This window comes from Ambystoma mexicanum, chromosome 5q (assembly GCF_040938575.1).
Source record: "Ambystoma mexicanum isolate Mex_15411 chromosome 5q, UKY_AmexF1_1, whole genome shotgun sequence".
NCBI lineage: Eukaryota > Metazoa > Chordata > Amphibia > Caudata > Ambystomatidae > Ambystoma > Ambystoma mexicanum.
The window spans coordinates 905072409-905090537 of NC_090933.1; the positions used below are offsets into that span (position 1 = coordinate 905072409).

The 18129-nt window shown below is 41.9% G+C and overlaps 1 protein-coding gene across 1 annotated transcript in view; it reads left to right on the forward strand.

The window, feature by feature from the left end:
• Positions 1 to 526: 526 nt before the first annotated feature.
• Positions 527 to 18129, forward strand: part of LOC138497758 (trypsin-like) — a 28424-nt gene continuing 10821 nt past the window's right edge. The window contains exons 1-2 of the mRNA XM_069621406.1: positions 527 to 592; positions 2391 to 2547. Of these exons, the coding sequence (XP_069477507.1) occupies positions 553 to 592; positions 2391 to 2547 (197 nt within the window). The 5' untranslated portion in view covers positions 527 to 552. The remainder of the gene's footprint in view (positions 593 to 2390; positions 2548 to 18129) is intronic.

The window sequence follows — 18129 nt, forward strand, 5'->3', positions numbered from 1 at the left end:
AGTTTTCAAAAGTTTGTACAAACTAAATGAAAATAAAAAAAATAATACATGTCTTCCTGTCATTAACAGAATGTCAACTTTCACCATAAATTATTAGGACCAAAAATGTTTTGCCCATTTATTCCTAACAGTGCAATGGGAAAGGTGTATTTATCTGGACCCTTCAGCAGGTCATGAAGGTGTGCGACCCAACCGCAAAACAACAGCTGGAAGGTATGTGCCAAGGACCTCAACATCTGGAAAGCTGAACAGTGAGGCCAAATGAGGCTGTTCACACAAATACTGTATGTTCAAAGATAGGAAGGACAGAAATGGTACAGGAGGGTGTTCACAGGAAAGCTAATGATTGCCACATGCCTGTGCCGGGGGGGGGGCGGGGGGTATTCCAAGGGGATCACAGGTGTTTGCTTACCACCCTGCAATGCATTCTGGTTTATCACAAGGGCTGCCAACCTTGGCCACGGGTAGATAAGGGCCGCCTTCTTTAGTATAAATATGTGAAGTCTACTGTGCCCAGAGCAAGGAAGGGCAGCAGAAACCCAGACCCCAAACATGAAGATCCTTCTCATCGCGGCCCTCCTGGGAGCAGCAGGTAGGATCACTCACTCATTACTAAATCCAGAGCCAACGATGAAGTGAAAGTGTGTGAGAGAGATAGAGAGAGAGAGAGAGAGAGAGAGGCAGAAAGAGAGCGAGAGAGAGCAGGAGCGTCTGTGTGTGTGTGTTGGCTAGTATAATGTATATAGTATACTGAAGACGTTTGGGAAGTTTAAATGTTCAAGTCTTCTGTGCCTCCGGGTAAAGAGAAGTATTGGAGGTCAAAAAGATTAGACACGAGTCTTTAATTCATGGGAACACGAACCATAACTCTGCAAGGAGACGCTATCAAGCCAAACGCATGCAGGAGACCGCCAACAGTAGCACGCACGTGCTGCTGGGGACCCCCCATGTAATCTTAAAAGTTCACAAGATGGACTGGGGCACTGAAGAGTAAAACCGGGCGTATTCCCGCTTGCCCCTTAGTTTTCCTCTCAGTCTTCGGAAGGAAGAGTCAATCGCCCCCCCCCCCTGCCCTCCCCCCCGCAAGTCATGCTTTGTAGGCAGCATTTATTCCTGGATTCCTCTGAGATCCGCCTGATCGTCAGCAGGTGATAAACCAAGGCGTAAGAATCCATTCATTTCACTCCTGCATGAAAATGTCATGCAGGCGTGAAACGAAACGCACAGACAAGACGCAGCAGGCACGCACAGCGGCGATCACATCTCCGCTCCGTGCATCTCCATCTTGCCACTGCTGCAAAGTGGAGGAGCGAGGTAGATCAAGGCTTAAATGCTGATTTACCGCTCTGGCCCTTTCAAAATGAGGGTGTCTGAACCCCTGTGCTAGGTTTGTCTAAAGCAAGGCGGCCAAAGTTCAGAATTGACCGCACTCCTTACTGGCAGGGGCTCAATTTCTAAAGTGTGCTAATTGCAAGGAGGGGACCACCAACGTGTGCACTTAAATCCACTGCAGTCCAATGAATGTCATTTTTATTATTTTCACTATAAAGTGCAATAACCGGACGCAAATTCGGGTGGGTCCTGGCTTCCGTTCATTACTTGCGATTCATAGTGCAGGCAAGTGTAAAGGCCCCTCATTGTGTATGCATGGCTGGAATCCGCCAGCTGTTACCTGAGGCTTGAGGGCTGGTGAATTCCATAGGAATCCAATGCTTTTCCACCAGCTTCAAAACAACACTATTCCTGACAGGCGCAGTGGATTGTGGGGCCAGGATAATTTGCACATGGTTTTTATTCATTTTCTACTGGTTCCAGGTATTGCGAAATGCCCTAATAGAGCGCAACAGCTAACAGTAGAGGAAGAGTTCTGGCGCCAAGTGGTCTGTGTTTTCCCCTCTTTTTACCTTCCAGTAGACAAAGGTCTGTTTTGAGACAGCAATTGAGCACAGCATCTTTCACTAGGACTTTAAATTTCCTATTAAAAATGTGGATTATTTCCCCAAAAGTGGGATATTTGCTTTGACCATCTTCCAACAATTCTTAGAGGAATGCCTTTTCCCTGGTGTGCCCGTGGTGTGGATCCCCCTTTTGCTGGAGAGAGGGACAGCCTTACATATTGCAAAGTGGTATTTTTCACATCCCCCATATTTCATCCTTCAGAAACAGCGCAATTAAGGCAAGCAAACATGTGCACAGACAGCTCTGCACAACCGTCCTGCCTCTCTTGCCTTCTGTTTTATAGGGTTAATGCTTTACGTCTGTTTTGCAGAGAGATTTGTGTCGCCCCCGAGGAATGCAGGCGTATGTTTAATGAAAAGGAAATTCACTAAAATTGGGACATGTATAGAGATGACTTGATCTAATGGACTGCCTCCTACTTTCCATTTCAGCTGCTTTCCCTGTGGACGATGACAAAATCGTTGGCGGCTACACCTGTGGGAAGAACGCCCTCCCATACCAGGTGTCCCTGAACATCGGCTACCATTGGTGTGGCGGCTCCCTGATCAATAGTCAGTGGGTCCTCTCTGCTGCCCATTGCTACCAATCGTGAGTGGGTTCAAATTATTGAGCATCTGAATGCATTTTGTAAGAAAGGAATCTTGCCTATTTAAGATCTTGAAATCGATAACATGCATGGCCAAATGCATGCATTTAGGAGTTTGCATGTTTGTGATAGATTATTTAACCTAACGTTCACCTAAACAAGGTATTTGCAACTTCTGGCTCGCCAGATGTTGGGACTACAAATGCCATCATTGTGCTAATTGCAAGGAGGGGATAGTCAATGGTGTGGGATCATGTGTGTTGGATTCTAAACATATCTAGAGAGTCACAGGTTGCAGACCCCACACCTAAGGTGTTAAAATGACTACACACCGTGCAAACATGCATGCAAGAGTGAGACTCACAGGCAGTTGCAAAGCATGGAAAGCTTCATTTCAGGCTGGTCTGGTTGGACTTTCATAAGCCATTTCATGACCCTACTCTTCATGGAATGTCTCCATCCCAACACCTAGGTTCACAACCCCTCCTCTCCCCACCCGACTTGAGAGTGCGTGATAGGTTTCCTACCCGGTTGCTTGTAGATCCCTTGCTGCCAAATTGCCCACCCTGCCCCTCCCGTGTAGTTACTTCCCACACCCTGGTTTCTTTTCTTCCCTCACCATGTTCTTCCCCCCATGATTGTAAAGTGTGCTCTGTTTCTTCACGTAGCGAGGTCTGTGCTCCATATATACCCTAATAATAATAATAATGACCCATTGTGGCCCTGTTCTGTTGCTGCAGTGCCCTGCATGCAAGTCCCTTAACTCTCAGAGGATGCTTTGTGCAGGAAGGGGTTACAAGCCACAGACGCTAGCGAACCACAGCCGGACCCTCGATGCATAAGTAAGTGTCAGGCCTCTTCCTGACATTTGCATATTTATTTATTTACTCATTTGATGGTTTGCAAGGTGCAACATGTGGACAAGATGCTTCAGAGTACTGAGGAGGAAGGGTGATGCGGCACAGCGAGAGGGACACAGAGCAGCAAGCATGCCGGCTGATAAAGAGCTGAGACAAGTCATCCTGACACTAAAATTGCTACACTGCTGTAACCTATTCTGGACATGTCGACTTTTGAAATGATGAGAGTGTGGGTGCACAGTAACCATGAGGCCTGTAAGTAAGGAAGCCCTTCTTGCACAGTAAACTGTAAGTGTGTTCCTGAGTCATGAGTGGTTAGTTTTTTGTTGCAAGTCCATTACGAAGGATTCCAGAGATCAGGACCCTCCACTGCCGATCTCCTTTTTCAAATTTCTTCAGCCAGTTTTGTTTTGGAATGTTACGTTAATTCCAAATCAGCGCCGTACACGAAAGAATTCACTGACAGCCTGTTGGGGGCTAAGGGTTTAGGAGTCTCTTTAAGGTGTGTAATGGACTTTTTGGTGATTCAAATGGATAACTATTTGGGGCCTGTGCATGAATAGGACTTTCTGGTGATGCACAGGATCTCGATCTGAATGGGATGAGTGGCTGGAAGCTTGGACCTGGACATGTGAGGACATTTCCTGACGCCTAGAATTAGGCTGTTTTCCCATTCTTAGATCAACATCAAGCGCAATGCATCCTGTTAAACTATTGGAGTAACCTTTTCTGGGGACCACCAAGACCTGGGTGATGTGAACCTTGTAGTTTATATCTAGGGCAGGAAGGAGCCTGTGTAGTACATTGAGGGGAATGTGGCATTTGCTGAAAGTGGTTGAGAAGTGGTTTGAGAAGGCCACCTGTGGGCATGGATCTTATGAATTTCTGCCAGATGTTAGACAGGGCATTGATCTGGGCGTCACCACAGATAAGGATTTCAGTTTTCCCTGAATTGAGGCATAGCTGTTTGACTGCCATGGAATTCTGGACCAATAATAAGCGGCATGTAATGCGTTGGGTGTAGGTATGAGAACTGGTCTCCAGATTGAATCTGATCTGCGAGTCATTAGTGTATGTTTTAAAGTCTTACTGGAAGTGTTTGCAGATTTGAGTCAGTGGGACGTGTAGGCATTGAATAGGCATGGTGAGGGGAAGGAGCCGTGGGGTACCCCACTTATGAAGGAGATGAATTTATACTTTCATCCTCGCTATGCAGTACTTTTGGAAGGAAGAGATCCTTCCAAAACTGTGGCTTAAATGTCCAGTCATTGCTGTAGTTTTTACAGGAAGGTGGGCATCCGATGTCCAGGTTGAGAAGGATATCATCTCAAGTGTCCAAAAACGCTTCTTCTGTAGTCCTTCCCAGCTGAAAGCCTGATTGTTTGTCCGGGGGTAAGGTATGGTGTTTGCAGAAGTTTGGAGTTGTTCTGTGACTAGTTTATCAATGCTTATGGTTTCCAGGCGGCGTCGCTAGCAAGGACTGTGAAGCTGGTCTCTTGTTCCTTCAAGAGGGCCATGACATTGGCTGCGTTGAGGTTCAGGTGGAATACCCTTAAGAGGAGAGAGGAATGGCACAGGACTGTCAGCGGATTGACCAATGTGGATCCAAGAATTTTTTGCAAGATGGGCAGAGCATGGAGTCATTTGGGCTTTCAATGTTTTCATGGATTTCAAGGCTTTTCCATCTCCTGTTCTTTGACAGATTGTAAGGCTACCAAAGATAGTGTTGATTTTCTAAAAGTTATTGTGGGGGCTGGAGGTGTTGCCTGAGCTGATCGTATGATGGCGGTTGGAATGCCTTCACTCCAGGATAAAACGCTTGCCATCTCCTCTTCCTGAGTTTGCGAGTGCCCCCAGTATGACACTCCTTTGATGGGGATAGCACGTTCATTGTGGACTGAAACAACCTCTTTAGTTGTATTATTGTCTGTCTGAAGTCGATGTTGCAGGAAGCCTTTATACATTGGTTTCCTGCTCGCCATAGAATCGAGCTGGGGTTGGATCCCCTCCATACATGGTTGAAGGGGAAACATTGCAGTAATGGGCCTCATAGGAACTGCCACGTCAAATGCTTATTTTGAGAACATTTCCTTATCTTTGGCATATTATGATTTTTGCACCTTAAAATTGGTGTTGAAAGCAATTGTTTTATCTTTGGACACTTTTCTACATATTATTTATTTATTGTATTTCATGTATTTTGTAAAGCTCTTCTCCTAAAAGCAGCAGCCTGATTTGGGTCAATGAGCTAATCGGGCCGCCTCTGTCTAATACTTAGACGGAGAAGGGGAACGAGAGCAACAGGGTTAATTTGTATGTAATAATGACTTACACTCGAAGATTCACTCCAAAAACATCCTCATTGCTTTGGCCATGAGTAGGTGCCTGCATCTGGAGCACCCGCAATTATGAGACTTACTGTTTATGGAGGACGAGCGCATCTCAGCCACGGTCGCCTTGAGCAGTGTGTTTGGAAGTTCTGCTTTGCCTTTTTTAAGGATGGAGCTGAGCAGGCATATACTTAGAGTAGAACTAACTGATTGGAACCCAACCTTCACCCTCGGAGCAGAGGATGGGAAACCTTTGTTATAAACCTGTTAAACCTACTCCACAGACCCTCAAACTCTCTGTAACAGGAAAAACACTATCACATATATACACATATCTAGGGACAATTTGGGTGTCTGCTGCATTTAGATATACCTAGCTTTGGATCTCTTTTCACCAAAATTGACAATCATTGATTAATTGAGATTTAAACTTAGTTAGTTGTCCTAGAAATAAATACTTGTTTCCCTCCTTTTCATCTGTGGTAGAGAGGGGGTAGTTCTCCATCCCACCCAAGCTTGGGACGGAATGGATCAACATTTGAGGACCTCAAGCGATTAATATTTATTATTATTTTATTATTAGGGCATTTATTGAGCGAGGACCAAGCTTCAAGAAGCAACAGAGCCCGCTATAGGTCACAGGGGGAAGTACACTGCGAGGAAGCTCATTGCACGGGATACATACAACAGAACATGGAGTTAACAACAGGGAAAGCAGCAAGAGAACTACAAGCAACCATGGGAGGAAAGGGGGGAGAGCAGATCACCCAGCCTCAGGTTAGGTGGGGAATGGAGGGCGTGTTGACCTAGGTGCTAAGGAGCCCTATTCCATGAAGAATAGGGCCTTGAGCTCCTTGCTGAAATGTAGAAGTGAGGGGGTGAGTATGGTGCTAACGGGAGGCGTTTCAAGATTCAAGGGAGTAGATAGAGAAGGCCGGTCTTCCGTTCTTTCCTTGCTATACCAGTGGAGTTCAAGTCTGCACATGTTCTTACTTCTGATGGATCTTAGGCCTCAAGAGATGCTGAGCTTCTCAGTGAAGTAGCTTAGGGTCTTGATTATTATAACCTTGAAGATGACGAGGCAGACCTTGAGGGTGCTGTGTGCTTGCAGCAAGAGTTGGTGCCGTTTGATGATGGTCGGGTAATGTGGTCGAATTAGCAGATTCCTTTGACTTGAGTCGTTTTTCAGCAAGTAGGACACATCTCAGAAGTACCAGGGTGGTTGTTCAAAGGCCTTCTAGCAGGGGTGGACTGCCCCATAGGGAACTCCCGGTAAGTCTCTGCACCCTGGACCTCTTTGCGTAGTAACCTATTTTAATTTCCAATGTTCTCATAGGAAAAGGGTTGGGCTTGTTGAAAATGTGTAATATGGGGCCGCTTTGAAAATTAGTTCCAGGGCCTATTTTGGTTCCCAGTCTACCCAGCCTTCTGGGAGGGCATTGCCACTATCCAGGTGGGAGAGGATCAATGCTTGGACAGCGGATGAGAAGTTGTTTGCTGGGATGAACAGCTTGATTTTCCACAGGAGGGAAAGTTGGTGCCAAACCGTACCATTAAAGAAAAAACGTAATAAATCCCGACACGAGAAACTGCTTCACATAATAGCAACCATGCAGGTTATCCAGGGCAGCATACACACATTGTAAAAGGATAACTGTGCATTATTTATATTTATATTTAAGTTATTAGACTAATATCTCTACTTCTAATGAGTAGATCAACTTCTTGAACAACAGGACTAGCCCAATATTGCAACTTCCTTGTTTAAAGAACTATCTGTTTTATTGAGAACATACAAGGTAATGTGTTGTTAATCTGCACAAAGACCCACAAACAATGGGCTAACTTCAAATCCAAACACAAAGTCTTAAAGTAAAGTTCAAATTTAAGTATCCAAAGTCTAATTTATTCCACAGCAGATACGTGTTTCGACCAAAGGGTCATCCTCAAGGCTGTTGATGGTATCACAATACAACATTGTGTCAGTTGACATCATGTCCAATATTCAAATACACATTGTGTAACGTGGGACCACATAAAATTGAACATAAAATTACAATATTGGTTGTTACATACCATTAGTTGGTCAGTGTCAGGAGGGACGTGGTGGCAGAGAGAGAAAAAGTATATATATATATATATACAAAAAATGAAGTATTAAGAACTAAGAACAGAAAAAATATTAATTATTTCTGAATTAGAACCACTTACATTGGTCCTTTCTCAATTTCAATTGTATATTATAATATCAACACTAAATTACAGTAAATCACAGTACAGTAATTACACCTGTACACAGCTGTGAAAGTCCCCCTGTCATGCGAAGTAGTGACTATAATCGTTACTTGGTCTACCAACGCAATGATGCCAGTTCCATCTAAAGTGATTAACCTCACCCTGTCGTGAGCTCCCTAGAGAAGTTTAATCAAAACTGTTATTAACGTGTCCACTCACTTGACATGGTTTAATTAATGAGACCCCCAGTTAGTCCCTGTGATAGGTGACATGCAAAGGTGGGGATATATCTCCAACAAATCATACTCACCAAGGCCGGTAAGTATACAAAGTCTGCAGAAAATATATAGGAAGATAGCATAAACAATATCATTAAGAATCGTTGTGTCTCCTAGTTATCTCACACAATGACTTAGTTGTTCACTCAGACTAAACAGGTAAGGCTTACCCCTTGATGTGTGGTAACCAGTGAATCATCAAAGTAACATGGGTTAGTGGCCAAATCCATGCAATGGCTTGGTCTGTTAAACAGGACAGTGCCCACTCCTTTCCTTATTTCAGGCTAGTCCCCACTTCTAATCACTAAAGGGTTGATCAAATAGAATAAAATGCTGTAGCGCATAGGATTAAATTGAACTAAACTTATGCCAAAAGAATTATGTGTAACAATTCTTAAAGCCCATCTTACTTACGCAATTGGAATGTCTAGTGAGTAGCCGAGCATACTGAATATGTTCATCTTGTTGGTGCGCAAGATTTAAATATCACATTGGGTGCCACACGTCTGTTCCTAAATAATAGTTAAGAGCCCTTTTCATAAGGTCCAAATACCTAGAGAAAGCGATAATGCAATTACCAATTCTGAGGGAATGGCATTGAAGGTTCTAGTATAGTAGGATGAATAATGAACAATGGAAAACCTTAACAAGAGTTCCGTTGTAGAGCGGGCTAGGTGCCGTTGCTCAAGCTTGTGTTGCGCATAGCGCGCCTTTTACAAGTTTGTTTATATATGGTAAACAATGCATGTGACATCACACATAACGCATGACATCACACGCATTGCGGCATTCGTAATACGTGTCCTTTGATGACGTTAATGCGGCAGGTGCCTGATATTAAGTATTGGGTTTAAAAGGGAAATTACTTGATTTATACATGTTTACAAGATACAATCACATAATTTGCTGTTTTGTCCAAGAAGTGTTTGGAAGGACTGCAATCTAAAGATAACTGTCTCAGTAGATAGTAGTGTATTATTAAAGTACTCCTAGGATTATGTGTATATTGCATAATCACTGTACCCATAAATTGGGAGGCTTAAGATGTTCTGAGGCATCCCATAAGTATGGGCATAAGTGGTCCATGCGAAATGCTGACATATCTTATGTCTGCATAGAAATAAAAATCATAAAGATATGTGTGATCAATAAGAACCATAAGCCATTGTAGCTTATGTGAGCTTGCCCCAGTGTATTCAATATAGACTGGAAATTACCAAATTGTCCCTGGCATCACATGCGGGCTGCCCATAAAGTGGATGCCCAACCATCAAAGAAAAACATGCATCTCATGATCAGAATTCAACCCAAACTGCACACACCGTAGATTGCAAATATATTTAGTTTCAGTTTGTCTCAACTTCATTGATGATTTTTATTGAGAACATGACCAGAGGTAATTGTGTCAATCATTGTAAAAGCAAATAGATCTGTTTTTTTCATTATCATTTCTAATTGCTATGATTTGTATCCTGTTTTAGCGCAGCCCGACACGCAAATATGTAAATGACACATGCAGATTTTAATAGCAGTAAGAGTTTACAAAGAAACCCAAAATGTTTTGAAGAATATTGTATTTTTAGAATACTTTGATACCAATGAGGTAATTGTTTTAATGAAACATAATATGAACTTGAATAGATGTGTGAAAATGTTTTTAAAACAACTAGAATCAATGTATTAATTGGTTTTATAGATGGTATTGATTTAAAAAAAACTTGAAATCATTAAAATAGTTGTGTTTTAGCAATTTATAACTAAAGATTGTTAGGATATGACCATTTGAATAGTAGACTAATTTGCACACTGAAATTGCACTGAGCACACAGCACTTTGTATCATATAGGAATAGTTGCGTAATTTGCACATAATGTGTGCACTGAATACAAAGCACTTTCACATCACATAGGAAATGCTCCGTTATGAGCACATTGAATAGACAAAAGGATTTGGTTTCAAATCATTAGTATCCAGCCCACTGGGGCGGAACCGAAAGACTACACATAAACATAATGCCAAGTGAATGTCAGTGTTATATCATCAGCATGATATGCTAGAAGATCATACAATGAAAACCGCCGCAATTTTTTGTTTCTTGTAATATGAGTAGTCCTTAACATGCCGCGCAGGATTTTACTGTTGCGGCTAATAAGAATGGAGATTATTAAGCCACTTGGCTGAATGGGAAAACTAGATAAGAATGATTTTACAACACACACAATGAGGTCAGAGATATTGAATATGTCAATATGTTTGTTTAAAACAGATAATAATGATAAGAAATAAACGTGAGCGGAGATACAATTATTAGAAAGCTAGGCTAAGATGGCCACCAGCATTTCTTCATGTTTACTAATGAATTGGGAGCGAGTCACATGACCACCGAATAGATGACTCATAAGTGTGTAGAGAAAAACAATGCCCAGGTAAACACCATGTAATTTCGCCTGAAGAAGTCCCTTTGTTTGGGGTGGAACGCGTGGCGTGACCAATAATGTTGCGGACTACTTAGACAGTTTGTAGGTCCATGTTGGTTGATTGAATAGCATTTTTGTGCATTCATGAACAATTTAAATAGTAAAGATGTTTTATGCATGTAAAACCGGACCGAGTGCTCTAACAATTTTTGTTCCATGTTTGTGATACTGGTTCTTTATTTATGAATCAGGGATCAAATGGAATAGTTATTTGTGTCTCTTACGGTCTGTTTTGCGACCGGAGTTAGAGCACCCACTGATCGGCTTGTGCACCACTGGTGTGGGAACTGAACTTTATGTTTTCATATATATATATATATATATATCATAATTTTTCTTGCACCAAACATTGGCGCAAACTCGAGCCGCACTCCCGGGATGCTGTGAGTAATTGCAGAGTAAATCAAAACGTTCGTAACAAAAGCCAGCTGCACCGTCGCTCAGTTTAAAAAATCTTCTTTATTTCCATACAAAATTTAAAAGTTCCATGTGGAAACCTCCAGCCCAGCAACACAAAGGAAAACCTCAGAGATGACGCGTTTCGCTACGGCTTGTAGCTTGTTCACATGAATTCAGTTTTCCAAGACACAGTATTTAAACCCTCCCCCTACAGTTTGACCTTCAAAATAAAGGTAGGACTAAAATTAATTCAGTGCCCTCTGCCTATTCAAGCTGTCCGCCATTTTTAAATAGGTTCAGTTACTCAATATAACATGGAGACTAGGTGTTAAAATCAATCAATATCGCATCATTATTATATGTGCACATGTTCTTTTTATAAAAAAAACCCAGTTTCAACAAATGGCAATTCGAATCTAAATTCGTATATTTATGAATTTGATTGCATCTGAAGGTTTCTTAGAACACATCTAATTCTCCAGCCCAAACAGTGGTTTGTGAATATCTTCCATTAATGGGGTGTGGAACCAATGCCGTATCCCTTCGGATCTATGACTTATGGTACATAATTCATCCCTTCAACGGGTACGGTTACCGCAGAACTGTAATACGATGCATAATGCATACAATCTCATTTTTACCGCGGCATACCATTACTATTATCTGCCACAGATTGTTATATACACCTTTTGTTAGAGTGACTGGTGCTAACAAGAAAATAATGAAAACACCCAATCATGAACATCTCCCTCATCTAAGGCAGGCAGGCATGCTAATTTAATATGGCTCTATAAGGGGGTAGGATAACCCGAGTCTAAACATAATTAAAAACAATGACGCCAGTGGAACCCATCTGGCGGAAAAAACCCTCTTTCATAGGGGGAATTCTAAGGGAAGGCTGTAACAATCTTCAGTGCATAGTCATTTTACTGATTTTCCAGGAGGGGGATAATATAACATCCCAGTGATTTATTCGCCCAAGAAAGTATAAAGTTCCTCATCGATATTATGTCCCAATGGGAACTTGCTCTCGAAATCAATGATGACTCTCGTTTCTCGTTGTCTGAGCAGTTTCTCTCTATCTCCTCCCCTTGGTCCAATCTTCACTTGTTGTAACCCCATAAACGAAAAGTCACTTAATTTTCCTTCATGTTTCTCCCAGAAATGTTTGGCAATAGGGTATGAATAGTCTTGATTTTTGATGGCTCTTATATGTTGCTGTATGCGAATCTTAAGTTTGCACTTGGTACTGCCTATGTACCACTTATTACAAGTGCATTTGAGTGCATACACTATGTACTCTGAGTCACAGGTTATTCTGTCCACAATGGAGATAGTTCTCTTGAGTATGGGGTGTAGAAATGTGCTGCACTCCTCCGCATATTCACAAATCTTACACTTTCTACATTTGTAGAAGCCATCCTTCCTACTGCTTAGCCAAGTGGGCTGCTGGGGTATGGTGTCAGGTGGCATAAAACTACTTACTAGTTTGTCTTTAATAGATTGACATTTTCGGAAGGCAAAATTGGGATATTCTCCCAATGAATGTCTCAAGTCCGGGTCCACTATCAATGTATTCCAGTGTTTGCGTATGATGCTTTTGATATATTTTGCAGATTGTCCATACGTCAAAATCAGACGAGTTGTAATTTCTTGATCCGTACTAGGTGTCTTACTGCTACGATCTAGTAGCAATATGGACCTCTCGCATTGACGTGCTTTTAAATAAGCTCTCTCGATGATTCGTTTGGGATAACACTGATTTTTAAAACCCCAGGCTGTGATTTTACTCTCATCGTCATAAGTGCTGAGTTCCGAGCAATTTCTTCGGAGACGGATAAACTCGCCGTACGGAATACTCCAGATTAAATTTTTGCAGTGGGCACTGTTCGCGTGTAATGGGGCATTTGTTCCTGTTGGCTTGCGGAACATTTTCGTTTTTATTTTCCCCTCATCAATTTGGACCGTGACATCCAGAAACACAACTTCCTTGGGACTGTGAGTTTCGGTGAACTTTAGATTGTACTCATTTTTATTTAGATGTTCCACAAAGTCCATCCAGTCCTTTGGAGAGCCCTTCCATATGATGAATAAGTCATCAATGTAGCGTTGCCACATGATCACCTTATTCGTGAACTTTTCGTTACTTTCCTTCCATGCCTCATATTTCTCCCAATACCCCATTGTGAGATTTGCGTATGACGGGGCAAAAGTCGTTCCCATCGCGGTACCTTGCTTCTGTCTATAGTACTTTTGGTTAAATAAGAAAACATTGTTCGTCAAGCACAGATATATCATGGCCAAGATCATTTCGGAATGTTTGGAAAAATTCAACAACCTGGTATTCAAATAATGAGTACAGGCTTTGATCCCTTGCTCATGTGTGATGGACGTGTATAAAGAAACCACATCCATCGTGGCCAATAGGAAGTCTGATTCACAGGGTAATTCATTGATCTTCGATAAGAAGTCCTTCGTGTCTCTCAGATATGAGGGTAGTGTTAGAACGAAGGGAAACAGAGACTCATCAATGTACTTAGACATGTTTTCTAATAATGACCCTGTTAATGTAACGATGGGTCTCCCCGGAGGCTTTGAGATATTCTTGTGTATTTTAGGCAGGAAGTATATTGTCGGGGTTATAGAGTGAGATTTGTAGAGAAACTTTATGTCATCATCTTCCAGCATTCCTTCTTCTACCCATTTGTTGAGGAACGTCTGTACTTTCAATTCCAAATCCTTCATAGGATTGTCACTAACTTTTTCGTAGCAAGTTGTATCATTCAGTTGCCTATTGGCCTCATATATGTATTGATCTCGGGTCATCAACACAATGTTTCTGCCCTTGTCTGACGCCTTGATGATACAATTGGGCAAGAGGTTCAGTTCTTTCAGAGCTTTCGTATATTCTTTTCCAATGTTGGGTTTATATTTTCTCGCCTCCTTATGTCTTATCTTTTTCAGGTCATCTATCACCAAATTTTGAAATGTTTCCACAGTGCCTCCTATAGTCATAGGGGGCATGAACTTGGATTTACTTTTCAATTTCGTACTTTTATACCAATCCATATTGATATCCAATTCATCCAAATCGGATTCTGCTAGTTCAAAAGTTGGATCTCTATCCTCCTGTAGGGATATGAGAGTGGATAAAGTGTCCAAATCTGCTTTAGAAAGGTCAGTCCGCCCAGTTTGGGCAATTCGTTTCTTCTCTTTGACAGGATTCATCATAAAGAATTTCCGTAGTTTTATTTTCCGTATATATTGGTCAAAGTCTATCCTGGTCTGCGGATAGTCATATTCTGATGCGGGACAGAAATTCAGACCCAAACTTAGCACTGAGCGTTGTGTTTCCGTTAGGGTATGTGTGGACAAATTGACAATGGACATTTGCAGACTTTTTTCCACGGTTGTTTCTTTTAATTCCCAGAGCGCAGTGATCGCCCTGAGGTATTCCTTGTCGGTTTTTTGGCCCCTCTGCCCCCTCCTCGTTTTTGTCTTCCTCCTTGAGCTTGTCCCCGTGTTTTGCCTCCTCCAGTCTGCTTGTTTGCCCTTCCATCCTGACAAAGCAAGCGCATCTCTTCTAAAAAATTTAATCTAACTGGAGGTTCCTCATTTTCACTTTCTATCACATCGGATTCAGAGGCTGTGGAGTCTTCATTGGAGGTACCGGCTCTATTCTCGGCAGTGGGTTTCTTCTGTGCCTTCGTCTGTGCCCTCATTTGATCGAACCGTCTAGCAAAAGTGTAGACACGACCATTTTGATAGTCCTCTTTATCTCTCAGGAATTTGCGCTGCTTTCTTTGTTGAATTTCTTCCTCGAAGACTATGAGATTCTTGTCAATATTCACTTTCAGTTTCACACTGTCCTCGCCCAGCTTTATTTTTTCTAGTTTTTTTTCAACTTCCGAAATCTTCATTAGGATCTTTTTTCTGTCATTCCCTGCATATTTCACCAATATTTCCAGTAGGGTTTTAGAGCATGAATTGGTTGCAGCACCCCATTCTTCCAACATTTCGGGGTCCTGCTCTTCAAAGGACGGTGTCGTCAAAATCCTCAACCCCCTTGGTATTCTTTTTACATCTATATAGTTCTGGAGCGAATGCTCCTCCCACCATTTGCTGATTTCCTTTTTGGACAGTTTCTCATATTCCTTTAGGAGCGTGATTTCATTAGATTCAACAAGTGCAGAAGTCTTACTCTGAGTTGTACCTGTGGTAGTTTTTAATGTCTCACTGAATAGATTCAAAGCCAATTCCCTTCTCGAGGCTTCCTTCGTGGCTAAGGCATGTGCCATATTGGGCGGAGGTATTATGTGCTCGTTGGCTATTGGGAGCGTAGTTTCATAAAATGTCTGACAGCAAATCCGCCCAAAATGTGTAAGGGACTGCGTGACATAAGAGTGGATAATTACCCCCTTGGGGGAGATCAGGATAAGATTTCCCAGTACCCCAACAGGAACAGAAGGCAGATGGCACTCACCAGGGTCAGATCCGCTACGCCGTGTCCTCCTCCGATACCACGGTAGCGGCGTCCTCGCCGGTTACGTGCCTCTGTCTCTGCTCACTGTGGGCGTTCTCACTTCCATATAAAGAGGCTCCATTCCGAGCAGCAGCGGGACATTATAGTCTTTGCGTTATCAGTCCGCGCGCTTCCGATGTCTTCAATGATTACGTGGCAGTGGGTGCTCGCTCCGCGTTGTGACACATCAACGTGTAAAGATCATAATTTTTCTTGCACCAAACATTGGCGCAAACTCGAGCCGCACTCCCGGGATGCTGTGAGTAATTGCAGAGTAAATCAAAACGTTCGTAACAAAAGCCAGCTGCACCGTCGCTCAGTTTAAAAAATCTTCTTTATTTCCATACAAAATTTAAAAGTTCCATGTGGAAACCTCCAGCCCAGCAACACAAAGGAAAACCTCAGAGATGACGCGTTTCGCTACGGCTTGTAGCTTGTTCACATGAATTCAGTTTTCCAAGACACAGTATTTAAACCCTCCCCCTACAGTTTGACCTTCAAAATAAAGGTAGGACTAAAATTAATTCAGTGCCCTCTGCCTATTCAAGCTGTCCGCCATTTTTAAATAGGTTCAGTTACTCAATATAACATGGAGACTAGGTGTTAAAATCAATCAATATCGCATCATTATTATATGTGCACATGTTCTTTTTATAAAAAAAACCCAGTTTCAACAAATGGCAATTCGAATCTAAATTCGTATATTTATGAATTTGATTGCATCTGAAGGTTTCTTAGAACACATCTAATTCTCCAGCCCAAACAGTGGTTTGTGAATATCTTCCATTAATGGGGTGTGGAACCAATGCCGTATCCCTTCGGATCTATGACTTATGGTACATAATTCATCCCTTCAACGGGTACGGTTACCGCAGAACTGTAATACGATGCATAATGCATACAATCTCATTTTTACCGCGGCATACCATTACTATTATCTGCCACAGATTGTTATATACACCTTTTGTTAGAGTGACTGGTGCTAACAAGAAAATAATGAAAACACCCAATCATGAACATCTCCCTCATCTAAGGCAGGCAGGCATGCTAATTTAATATGGCTCTATAAGGGGGTAGGATAACCTGAGTCTAAACATAATTAAAAACAATGACGCCAGTGGAACCCATCTGGCGGAAAAAACCCTCTTTCATAGGGGGAATTCTAAGGGAAGGCTGTAACAATCTTCAGTGCATAGTCATTTTACTGATTTTCCAGGAGGGGGATAATATAACATCCCAGTGATTTATTCACCCAAGAAAGTATAAAGTTCCTCATCGATATTATGTCCCAATGGGAACTTGCTCTCGAAATCAATGATGACTCTCGTTTCTCGTTGTCTGAGCAGTTTCTCTCTATCTCCTCCCCTTGGTCCAATCTTCACTTGTTGTAACCCCATAAACGAAAAGTCACTTAATTTTCCTTCATGTTTCTCCCAGAAATGTTTGGCAATAGGGTATGAATAGTCTTGATTTTTGATGGCTCTTATATGTTGCTGTATGCGAATCTTAAGTTTGCACTTGGTACTGCCTATGTACCACTTATTACAAGTGCATTTGAGTGCATACACTATGTACTCTGAGTCACAGGTTATTCTGTCCACAATGGAGATAGTTCTCTTGAGTATGGGGTGTAGAAATGTGCTGCACTCCTCCGCATATTCACAAATCTTACACTTTCTACATTTGTAGAAGCCATCCTTCCTACTGCTTAGCCAAGTGGGCTGCTGGGGTATGGTGTCAGGTGGCATAAAACTACTTACTAGTTTGTCTTTAATAGATTGACATTTTCGGAAGGCAAAATTGGGATATTCTCCCAATGAATGTCTCAAGTCCGGGTCCACTATCAATGTATTCCAGTGTTTGCGTATGATGCTTTTGATATATTTTGCAGATTGTCCATACGTCAAAATCAGACGAGTTGTAATTTCTTGATCCGTACTAGGTGTCTTACTGCTACGATCTAGTAGCAATATGGACCTCTCGCATTGACGTGCTTTTAAATAAGCTCTCTCGATGATTCGTTTGTTGTTGTGATCAAGCGGTAAGGATAGCGCAAAACGCGTCAACGTTGTTATGTGTGAGCCATACACTGTGGGAGAGCCATGATGTGAGTGGACTTTTTACAACTAGCGATGTGCTGCGCAATATTATTTAATAAAAAGAAGACATTTGTAACATTGGTTTCCTGAGGAATCTTTGAAGAAAGGGAGATTGCCTCTCAACGACTGCGTAAGCAACAGTCTAAACCAACATATACATATATATATATATATATATCCTTCATTAGAGTACTCCCTGTTATGTCAAACATGGCTGATTAGTATTAGCTGTCATGTGGCATGGAGAGCAGAGTCTAATGAAAAATATATGAAAAATATCATACTGTGGCTTCACTACATAGATGATTTATTCATCATCTGGAATGGAACAACACAATTGTGGTGTGAATTTGTAAACCTGTTAAATATTAACAACTTGAATTT